This window comes from Homalodisca vitripennis, chromosome X (assembly GCF_021130785.1).
Source record: "Homalodisca vitripennis isolate AUS2020 chromosome X, UT_GWSS_2.1, whole genome shotgun sequence".
In the NCBI taxonomy this organism is placed as follows: Eukaryota; Metazoa; Arthropoda; class Insecta; order Hemiptera; family Cicadellidae; genus Homalodisca; species Homalodisca vitripennis.
This window is the reverse complement of record NC_060215.1, coordinates 59,629,431-59,642,000: the sequence shown is the minus strand read 5'-3', so window position 1 is coordinate 59,642,000 and position 12,570 is coordinate 59,629,431. Positions and strand designations below refer to the sequence as shown.

Genomic DNA, 12,570 nt, shown 5'->3' with positions numbered 1-12,570 from the left:
TACAGACGTAGCTAATCACTTCAACAGATACTTTACAACAATAGCAGATGAAACAATTAGAGTAAATAATAGCAGCCCTTCTTATAACCAAGCTGAAACTACTCATGCAATCCCTGTGGAAACATAACTATACATTATCCTGAAAACCCGTATCAATTGAAGAGCTTGCAATTACAATAGATTCATTGAAGCCTAAATCTTCAACGGGAGTCGATGGGAATCTCAGCTAAAATTACTGAAAGCAGCCAAACATGAACTTCTACCAACCCTTGCTTCATGTCATCCAGCTGTCGGTGGCCAGGGTGTGTTTCCACAAAAACTAAAAACCGCAAAGTTTTTCCTCTTCTCAAAAAAAGGCAGTAAACATGAAATAGGGAAATTACAGGCCCATCTCATTAATCCCCACTATCTCTAAGATCCTCGAGAGGATTGTTCTATCTAGAATCCTTGAACACCTAAATATCAACAATCTTCTCACTGATAGACAACATGGTTTTGTAAAAGGGTAGGTCCACTCTCACAGCCTTGGTGGATTTGTTTGAATTTATTGTGGATGGCATAGAAAATGGAGGATAGTGTTGTGGGCATTTTTGTTGACATGAGCAAGGCCTTTGATTGTTTAAGCCATGACATGATTGTGACAAAATTACACCATCTTGGTATCCGAGATACGGCACTGTGTTGGTTTCGATCTTATCTTTCTAACAGAAAACCAAGTGGTTGAAATAGCTCAATCCATCAAAGGCATCAGATCCACATCCAGATCAGGACTCTCGGCCCATGGTGAGGGGGGTTCCTCAGGGCTCGGTCTTGGGCCCACTCTTGTTTGTGCTGTCCACCAATGACCTGCCTGCAGTGACGGAGCCTTATTGTAGGGCCTCATGTACGCGGACGGGACACCGTCCTACTCACTTTCTCAGAAGGTCTGTTGAAAAGCCTCGAAATTAAACGCGTACATTGGCCTGAATTTGGCGATGGACTACTGTGCAAGGCATGATCTTGTGTTCAATGCTTCCAAGGACCAAGCAGGTTACCTTTGGCACCAAGAGGGATGAAGTCTCAAACCTTCCTGACATCGATGCTGTCACTTCAATTAAACATCTTGGATTACACTTGGATGGAGATCTTAAGTGGGAATGAGCACATAGATGTTCTCTGTCAAAGGCTGTCCACAGCTGTCTTCGCCATTAAAAGAACATTATCTGTCAGCACAGAGGAGGCAGCTTTAACAGCCTACCATGCCCTTTTTGAGAGCTCATATACTATGGAGTTTCGGTATGGGGTGGAACCTCTGCACATAACTTACAACGAGTTCTAATTTTACAGAAGAGAGCCATCCGAACCATAAAAGGAATGAAAATACAAGATAGTTGCCGGCCAGTCTTTAAACATCTGAAGTTATTAACCGTTGTAAATATATACATCTTCCAGTCTACAACACTAGCTTGTCTCCTGGGAATAAATAAGCGGACATCAGGATGTTCACACAAACTGCACCAGACATGGAACTGACTTCAACCTGCCGGTCCATCGCTTGAAGCTCTTTGAATCAAAACCTTCTTACGCAGGTGCAAAAATTCTACAATGCCTTACCCGCATCCTTGAAGTTCTTGGAGCTGAAAGTTTTTAGGAGGAAATTAAAATCTTGGCTGGCAGATAGACCCTTCTACAGTGTCAATGAATTTTTAACCTGGAGAGAGAGGAGTGACCATGGCAAATTGGCAAGCAAACAGACTCTTTTCTATATATAATGTAGCCTACATGACGCCTGTTTCTATCTTGATGATAGCAAAATAAAGATTTCTGTTTCTGTTTCTGTTTCTGTTTCTGTAAATATATCATAGAGGAAGCGAGCTTCACTGCTTGTTCATGAATTTTTGGCCAAAAACAGTAGAGGTTACGAAGCCCCAAACTCCTTATTCTCCAGACATGGCTCTACGTGACTTTCTTTATTTCCAAAAGCAAAGAGAACCTTAAAGGACTAACATATTATCAGCATAATTGACATTTAAAGTGCATTGCTGAAAGAGCTAAAGGCTATCCCAAAGATCAAGTTTGTGAAGTGTTTCGAAGATTGGAAGAAGCGCTAGCACAAGTGCATAATATCTAATGTGGGCTATTGTGTAGGACTTGTAGATGAATATTTTATTCAAAAAATGAAAATTCCTGTTACTTTTTGAACATACCTATTAAACATGATTATAATTTCTACTTTAATCTATTGTGATTTAAAAGGGAATATGGAGGAGTTCATTTTAAAACAAGAAACATGAAGTGATAAATCAATAGAAATTTTTAAATTTACATACAATGTTGAACCATGAGGGCACAACCAACTTTTAGGCACTTGGGTGCAGTGTATAACATTTTGTATGGTTTCATTTTGAGAATGAAAAAAATTGACTTTTAATTTTGTTGGAAGGAGGAGATAAAAAAACAACCAATGCCTAGTGCCTTAAAAAAGAAAATCCACAAACAAGAAAAGAAACCAAAATTTTGAGAGATTTGAAAGGCACAAACAAATAAAAATTAAAAGGCTTTTCTTTAACTTTACATTTTGAATAACTTTTCTTATAGTCTTTTACAAAAAAGCGGCATATACTTTTTTTTGTTGTTTCAAGCTACCCGTACTGAAATTTTATCAGGAGGAAATAAAAATGATACCTTTAACCCTTCAACGCACTATTTAATTTGAACTGAACACCCCCTAAGTGGTCCACTTAATTTCTTGTTTTTCACAGTTTTGTGACAACATTACCTATACATACAATAAATGATTTTCTGTTAAGCCTATACTTGTAAAAGTGATTATATTGTTAAAATATAAGTATACCCATACAAACATGTAGAAAATACCATTACAAAAATTTTTAAGACATGTTTACTGGAAGTTATTTGCTGTACTTATGTCTTGAAGCAGTCCTCTAGGCATAGGCCAGCCTCACATTGGGAACACCAGTAGATTGTGTCCCTTCTTCTGCCATGTTTGTAGCAAACCACACATCTCCTTTGAGGCTTTGCTTTTTTCCTAGTTGGTGGAATCTTTTCAATAAAATGTCTTTGAGTTAGGCGCATTGGTGGAGGCTCAGTGGATGGTCTGCCTTGAACTGTTCTTGGTACCTCTTGTTGAAATCTTTCCAACATTTCTTTTACTAGGCCTAATCTAATGTTAAGTGATTAATATTGTGTTTTGACTTCCAAATGATGTATGAGTTCAGAATTGTAATGTTTAGCATACGCTTGAAGACTTTCATGTACCATTTAGTACCTCTTTTCCTTTCCAATAGATAGTTCTCTAGCATTTGACCTCTAAGGTCCACACCCCCGATATTCTTATTATATTCTACTACAATACCAAACGTAACCAAACAAATAAACAGCTAAACACAAACAATAACATCGTCATGCCAGCAGACAAAGTCGTTTCACAGTCAATTGCGTAGTTAGAAACAGCTGACAGCAAGCGCCACCTTGATCGATGTTTTCGTCTACTATAAACTACATACATGTTGAACGGCTTTCGATACATAGGTATTGATACACAGATAGTTCATTTCATCTTCTTTCCAACGATGTATAACTCGAATGTATTACACCGAAAATAACCGAAATGTATTCGTTATAAGATTGGACTGCGCGATGCGTACAGCGTACGTCGCGGGCCGAGTTCAGCGGTAAACACTAGATGTACGGCGTACGTCGCGGTCCGTCGAAGGTTTAATATTGTAAACTGCTTTTAATAGAATTATGTCTGTTCACCTGTTTTTTCTCTCTTTAATTTACATTAAAGAATAGTATTGTGATTTTTGGTTCGATTGCCATTACAATTAATTGTATGTCAAATTGTAATGAAAGGAGGCAGAAGGCAAATAGCATTATGTAAGAATGTAAAGATTAGCTCATTTACATTTAACTTTATCTTTATTAATTTTGCGATTTAACAGACATTTTCAGTTTTGCTTCTAATTGAACTTGAAGTTTGAGTTATATTGTAACCTCCCATTATCATTCTAATTACTACTTTCTTATAGTGCTAATGCTCACCTTTTGATTTGTAGAGATCATCAATAAAGGTACTGAACTGGTGTTTCAATGAATGTGTAGCGTAGGCCATAGACAACTGAGAGCAGTGGTGGGGAGACACAGACATTGCAGAAGTGGTAACATCTGACACAGCAAACAAGGTCACTCGGTCGTCTTCAGACAGTGACCAAATTATGTGGTTTGCTGAAACATATTACATACAGTATTAAAATAACAAACAAGTATTGTAATAATCAATAACCAATACAAATATCTTTGTACAAACAAGTATCAATGGTAGGTACTTCATCTTGAAACAAATTTGAAAAGAGATGTTTAAAACTAAGAAACCTTTAGTTGTTTTTTTTTTATTTTTGAGACCTAATTGGCATTTATATACATCATAAAGAATTGTATTAAGAAATACTTATTTAAAATTAGGAATTTATAATAATAATGACACAGTGTGAAGGAAAATGTTTGCTTCCAACCTATAAATTGGAGTGCATTACAAACATTTGACATATAGGTTATTTTAAAATAAAAACCAATGCCCATTATTGATACAAATATTATATTATGGTTGAAATACGTCAACTAATATGGTCTTATGAGATGTTTTTTGGATCAATAAGTTTACAACAAGCAGTAATGAGACATAAAAAATTATGGTTATTTTAAAAACTTTTTAAATAGTAACACATTTATCCAAGCTATTAACATGATATGAATCTATATAACCATTACATGAGTCGATCAAAAAACATATTTGTCAAAATTGTAACATGGCTTTTAAGCACTATGTTCCAAAACTGTGGATTATTAAATAAGAAATGTGAGAATGTATTTGGGGAAAGTTTTTGGTATGTTGTTCATAGTGAAATTCTTTAAACAAAAAAATTAAAACAATAAATTTATTGCACAAATTGTTTAAAAATTACTTTTTAACATTTTTATAAATAATAAAAAATTTACTGTCATAAATGTGTTTTTGTTTTCTGCATAAAAATACACAGTAACTATATTGTTATTGCCTCTCTTTGTTTATGAAGGACCTAGGTTATAAGGCACAGTTCATAAATGCTTATTCCCAAATCAAGGTACATTTTTTCAAATGTTATGTACTTGAAACAGCCACCCCGGCACTTGAGCAGTTGGTCCCCAGGTTAAGTGATTAGAGAGGGCTTCATAGCCCTAGCTTCACCTGGTAAAATAAGACATCTTTACTTTAATTTTACTTTACTTTACCTACTGAGATGGAATAGAGTAGATAATACCTGGAACAGAAATCCAAGATAGGCAAACAGACCATTTATTTTAAAGCAGATTTACCACTGTAGAAGCTGTTACTATTCCTTTGCAACCTGCAATAATTCTTTGAGTATGCACAAAATTAAATCAAAATATTTTTATTTATTAATTAGAATCTGAATTCTTTTTCCCATGTCTAGTCTAGTCACTAGTTGTATTTATGTGTCGTTCTACTTTAAGCAATGTTTTCCTGCACACACCAATATATTGTACGTTTTCATAAATAAATTTGTGTTACTTTATACAATTTCCTAGTAAACAGAGTTAGACTTAGTAATGTACACATTATTATGCTATTAGCTCACATTCAATAAGGAACTGATTACATTCTAAAGCTAGTGTTTAGATATCGATACCAACAAGAAACAAGTTTTTTATGACGGTCTGCCTTATCTGAAGTTTTAACTATCAGAATAGGCTGGTCCTATATAAACTTCAGATACAGTACAACCTTGTTTATCCAGATTAATTGAAACCGGAAGTGATCCGGATAAATGAAAATCCAGATGAACCATGAATACAGCACAACACATCAGATTACAAGTAATAAGGAAATTATTTGTTTAAATAAAAAATTTTAAGAGAGCCAGTTTATTATCTTGTGCAACAGAAATTAATTATAGAGAAAACAAAGAAATAACAAGTAAAAAGAAATGTTGTTTACCGCTTCTTCAAAATCTGTCTCTTTTGTTTAATGGTACACTGCCAAGCAAAACATTTCAAGGGCATCATTTCCGATGATGAATTGTCAAACTGTCACTCACAATAAACCATCGACTGGTCTAGCTGCACTGTGGCATTAGAATAAGTTATGATATCTTCCAGTACTTTGTTATCGACTCGTTATCACTGTCCTCTGTTCTTTGAACAAGTTGCAGATACAATTCCTATATCAGTCATCACACCAATGCTATTGATTCATTTACATCTTCCAAATTTGCAATTATTAATCTCTACTAGGCCTACTACAGCACTGCTAATTTATTATTATATTATACGCATTATTCAAACATGCATTAGTCGTAAAAGAATTATGTTGAAATTTAACAAACATTGTTTTCTTCTTAAAAAAATATGACTCCCTCTATTCTGTAAAACCGATCCAGATAACTTGGAAACCGAAATAAATGAGGTCCAGATAAACAATGCTGTACTGTAATCGCATCCCTAGTATACAAATAAGTATAATTTTTAATTGGAAATTAGGGAATTTTCAGCCTACAATTTTCTAACGTGAATTTTAGAAGCACTTAGAATGAACAATGAAAATGAGGTGGATCCAAAAAATACCACCACTAGATTTATAGCTAGACCAACCTCACTCTAACAACTCATTTCCATAAATAAAATTTGAAAAAGAGAATAATTAGTTCATATTTATAAAACTTTTCAAATTATACATTATTGTCAATTTTAATGCAGTTATCCATTCATACATATTTACAAATGCGTAAGAATTTTAATGTTAAATTGAAGTACTGTTAACTCGGCATTTTATTATTATTAAATTAGTTTAATAGGTACACAGATAACAAACTGACCTTGGAGCCTTGAAGAAAAAGAGGGCAGAATAACAAAAAAGTTCACAGTCAGTACAAATTGCAGTCAAATAATAATCACTTAAAACTAAATCACATGCAATTTGGCAGTCACATTATGACTTACATTACAATTGTGAGTTTATTATTTTGTTGTTTTAGTACATTACTTAATACACAGTTCTATGAATTCATCTTTAAAGTATGATAGTTATTCAAATAGAAACCATAGTGTTTGTTTCCTTGGCTACTAAACTAGGTGAAGCAGACAGCTTCACAGGCATATTGGCAAGTACAAACAGACTTGTCATTACAACACTTATGATCAACAATACCAATAGAGACACATTTATCACAGAGGTCACTTTGGTAATCATGTGATAAAGATTATTCTGATAAGTCTAGAACAAACGGAGATGACAAGCCCATTGCAAGTTTTACTAGATTAACTGTACAGATTGTGGACAAAAAATTGGTTCATAATCAAGTTTATAACTGGTCCAACACATTTAGGAATGAGTGAGTAAAAATGAAATTAAAATAAAAAAGGCATCCAAAATCTGGTTTGACCAGACATTATTTCACAAGCGGTGGAGGTGTTAGGTGTCTGAAATTTTATTATTTCAGAGAATTAGAAATAGTTTATACTTACATGCATTCCATCAATAAAGAGAATTTTGGAAGTAGAATCCACATTGGAAGTGAAATCTGCAGTTTGAGATGTCAATAGAAACCAGGATTTCCATTTATAATTAAGTTTTTAAAATTTTAAATGACCAAAATAGACAATCTGGAAATTTCCGGCCACCTGGACTATCACATCTAAATTTTTTATGTCTTCAGCAAAGTTTTGTAAACCTATTTTTGAATAAACTTCTTCATTTTTTTTGGAAAAAGACCAAAATTGTAACTCATCAGTAGTTTGAATCAACTCTCAAAGCAGTTATCAAACTTATGTTGGAGGGTTTTGATGTAAAGCAATTGGCTTTGGAATAAATAAACACACATTCAATAAACTTTCAAGACCTTTCAAAAGCTTTTATTAGTATAAATCGTGACATACTGCTGAACAGCTGGATTGATGTACACAGAATATACCACAAATATGGTTTCACTTTAGCCTTTTATGTAGAAGTTAGTGTACGCAGACTCAGAGTAAAAATATATGATTTATTTTCAACAAGATGGAGCTCCTCATTATGCTCTTCCTGTGCGACAATGGTTAGACGCAAACTACCCGGATCACTGGATCGGTAGAAGAGGATCAATTGAGTGGCCAGCAAGGTCTCCAGACTTAACACCCTTAGACTTTTTTTGTGGGGTTACTTGAAATCAGTAGTTTTTAAAACACATTCCACTGGTGTCCAAGACTTGAAAAACAGGATCACTGCTGATTGTAGATGCTTAACCAGAGAAACTTTTAGAAATGTTAGGTCAGAATTTGAAAATATGTTAATTTTTTGCTTGAACAACAATGGCTACCAATTTGAACATTTTATTTTAAGTTTACAAAGGATTTACAACAGTATTCAGTGAGTAATTTTGTTGTTATTAGCAGCAGTACAGTAGTTTGTAGACTAATAATTGTTATGTAAGAAATTACATTATTAGCTGATGACACCGAATGGCTCGGCTGATTTCAATTTCTTTTAAACCAAAATACAGCATTTTTTATGAACTTCAATTTGAGGTGCCACAAGGTATTAGTTGCCATTTCAAAATTTTGACTTTGGGTACTGGGGGCATGGGGGTGAGCGCCTCCATTTTAAAAATATTGTTTTTTTGTTCCCCAATTGTTGTTCTATACACTCCCGTTTACAGAATTTTGATACTTGGTCTATAAGTCTTTTAATACGAGTTTGAAGTTTTCAAATGAACACCCTGTATATGAGACAAGAAATAAAGATTGTATATAAATCCAGGAGCATAAATATGCCAGCATATAACAGATTTAAACATCTGTCTTTTTAGGCTAAACTTCAGCTCATCAACTGAAAGCCCATGTAAATATTTAGTAGATAAAATACAGTCAAAAATAAGTATTTATAATAACTTCGCTCATACAATTGAAGTACTACTTAAAGCTTAGAAAACAGGAAAGATTTTTCTGGTGTTGGAATCTCTTTAGAATCTACTGTATGTAAGCCATCTGAATATCTTTTTACTTATTTTACTAAATACTTTACATTTTACTTCGCCATACATTTTTTTACTAAACTCATTTAAACATAATTGGTTTTCCTCTATTTCCAAGTAAAATGTTGTTTCAATTTCAAAAAAAATTTCAAAAGTAATATGGGATCATAATTATATACGTATAAACACCAAGATAAAAGCATTTTCTGTCAATTACTGTCACTCAAACTACTGCACAATTCCTTCCTAATCTTGTCTCATAAACAAAATTAGGCTATATCATATTGATCAGTCAATAATACAAAACATACATTAAGTACAGTATGGTGTAAAAAATTAATCAAATTAAAAGAATAATGGAAAAATTTCTTTATTTCTAAGAAACTCTACAAGTTATTATAATTAATTTTAAATACTCTGCTAAAAACATAAAAGTTTAATAATCATAAAACTTTATACTTAATTATATTTTAATTTATCCAATTCTTGAATGCATATTTTTTTATTGACATTCAGTCTTAATCAATACTCCTGCAATATGAACATAACAATTAATAGGGTAAAAAATAGGCACAATAGTACATTTCAATTTTGGAAATTAACTATTGGGGTTGGTCACTATACATATTTATTGTTGTGAATATAACTTTTTATTCATATAATTTTACATGTAAATAAGTTTAGTCACTTTAGTTCCAAATTAAGCATTTACTAATATAAATTATTAACTGCTTTAATGTTTTTTATTATAAAAAAAAAACTACTATCCTTGAAATTAAAAATTATTTACAACTGTTATACTTGTTTCTTATTCAATCAATTACAATAAGACAAATGCATTAAACCATACCCCATACACAGAATATAATATTAAGTTATTTAAAAATACCGTGCTCGATGTCATCTTATTACTTTCATAACTTATATTTGAAATTCAACATTATTTTACAGATGAATGCATTTGTAACTAATAAGAAGTTGCAGAAACAATCACACTAGGGCATTTACACATCATAACACTTAGCATAAAATATTAATACTCAACACATTTTTTTCAGATAAACAGAGTATGCTTTACCATAAAATATAAATACTCAATCAATCCTTTACAGATAAACACAGTATCTTCCACCATCATTATGCAACATTAACTTACAAGTTATTTACACAAAAACAAAAATACTCCTCCTCATCCCCAACATCCTCCCATACAAATAGTACAGGATCAGTTTTGAGATAGTCTGGATTTTGTACCTATATCATAGGGAAGTTTAGATTCAAGGGCAGTTTGAAAACTCAATGCAAAAACGAAAAATGCATGTTTTACCATAAAAAAAAAAACGTTATAAAGTTGTTTTACCTTAGGTTTGCATGATTTATTTATGCTCTCAATTGTATTGTCCTTTCCTACAAATAGGATTGCTAAATATTAGTTTTATTCTAAAATGTCACCTTTGTTTGAGCAAAATCTATTTCTAGCCAACTATATTTTCAGATTTGGGAAGAGACAAGGCTGGTGGTAAAGTTAGTAATCCAAATGTAAAGAGTAGAGGGATTCATTTTTCATTATTTGGATTTTTCCAATCAGATTAATTATTTATTACCTCACAAAATTTTTGTGGTACCATATAAACGATGTGAGTCCTGAACTTACAATGAGCCCTGCTTAAACATACTATGATCATTATATGCTTAAAATATCCAATTTTTCAGTTTCAGTGGGTACTCACCTAGAGATTTGGCAATGGTAAACTGGTTTTCACTCAGAGAAACACCGTTATCCACAAGCACGACTATCTGTTTTGGCTCATTTGATACTGTTTTCAGAAACGCTCTCCTGGAAAAACACATGTTATGCATATTACAGACACGGTTACAAGTCTAAAATCCACACTAACATTTTGAAATAATTTTGAGGGATCATAATATCAAAAATTTTCTTTAAATGAATAGGAAAATTTTCACGTCACTATAATAATCAAATTATACTAAACACAACAACATAAACAAAATTTTGTATTCATATATATTGAGTTTGTGCATTCCATACAAATATTTTAGTTCCTAAAACATTATTTTGGGAGGATTGAAAATATGATTATTTTTATATAACTGAAAACGGTGACAAAATCCAACAAGGTGTAAAGTGACATTCTTAACCTTCTGACTGGCAGTTATAAAAACTGCTTAGTGGCAGGTAGATTTTTGGCATAACACAATTATTGTTCAAAAATTAATAAAGAAATACTGTCTGTTACTTAATCAGAGTCATATGTAAACTTTAATTAAAGGTACATTAGGAATAAAAAAAGTTGAGTTATAGTCATCTATGTTGTTTTGTTTTTATACATTAAAAAACAAAACGTTACATTAATTATAACAATAAAAAGTTCACTTTTAGCCTAAAAAATACTATACTTTGTATCTTTAAGGATAAATTCCTATTTAAACATTCTAAAATAGTTTATAAAAGTACGCAAGAAAATTATTAAAAATGAAAGAGTATACTTTCATAAAAATTATAAATACATAAATAAAACCAATAAAAAGCACAAGTTTATGACATGATGACAGTTAGCCTTCAAAATAAAGACTTCAGTCATTTATTACAAAGTTTTACTAATAAATATATTAAATTAATGTGCAGTAATTAAACAATTTATTTATTACAACACTAAAAAACAACTTGTACAATGATAACAACACTGACCAACTATTATAAACAATATTACAAATCACCCATTGCACTTGTAACAATCGGTACAAAATGGCTGAACATGAGTAATAGCAGACAGAAAGAACAGCCGAGAATCAGAGTCTACAAATCAGCAGGTGTTAAGAGTTCTTGAACCCAAAGGCACATTGAGGCAAAAAGTATAGATCTTCTACTACTATTTCATGTAACTATTACAACAAACAAATCTCCGCAACAAATAGAATAATTATCTTCTTTACTCGTCAAATAAATTTAACTTCTGTCAGATGAAAATGTTACTGAAACTGGTTTATAAAATATATTACTGAAGCAAATATTTAGTTGCTTAATCTTTTTATCTGACAGATTCTTAAAGATATTTAGACACTCTTACTAATAGTAAAAACTATATTTGCTTATGAAGAATATTTTCCTAATAACAAAGGATATTTTCATGAAGTTACACGGTTGTCACCATGATTACAGCTTCTTGCAAAATATTTAAAAACACTGAACAATTGATCTGTTTATACCTGCAAGGTTGGGTATTTCCAATCTAACGCTTTGTTATTTTCAAGTGCAATTTAATGTATTAATGTAGAGGTCAGTAATTGTCTAAACTATAGTTTTAATACTGTGTATTGCCTTTAAAGTGTGTTGTTTTATTTATATACAAAACATACATGTACATACAGTGTTCACAAAAAGGTGTCACAAACTTCTGTGAGTAATAGTATTCATAATTTAAAACAAAAATGTCATATAAAAATAGGTCTATAAATGTCTCGTTTAGCCGCTAGCAACCATTTGGATCTTTTTAATAAAAAAATTACCATCCCTAAAACTAGGGATTGTTACTAGTTGATC

The 12,570-nt window shown here is 32.0% G+C and overlaps 1 protein-coding gene across 1 annotated transcript in view; it reads right to left on the bottom strand.

The window, feature by feature from the left end:
- Window positions 1–12,570, bottom strand: part of LOC124369047 (VWFA and cache domain-containing protein 1) — a 66,137-nt gene that overhangs the window by 33,963 nt on the left and 19,604 nt on the right. The window contains exons 6-7 of the mRNA XM_046826743.1: window positions 10,739–10,845; window positions 4,045–4,227 (exon numbers count right to left, since the gene is read on the bottom strand). Coding sequence (XP_046682699.1) covers window positions 4,045–4,227; window positions 10,739–10,845 — 290 coding nt within the window. The remainder of the gene's footprint in view (window positions 1–4,044; window positions 4,228–10,738; window positions 10,846–12,570) is intronic.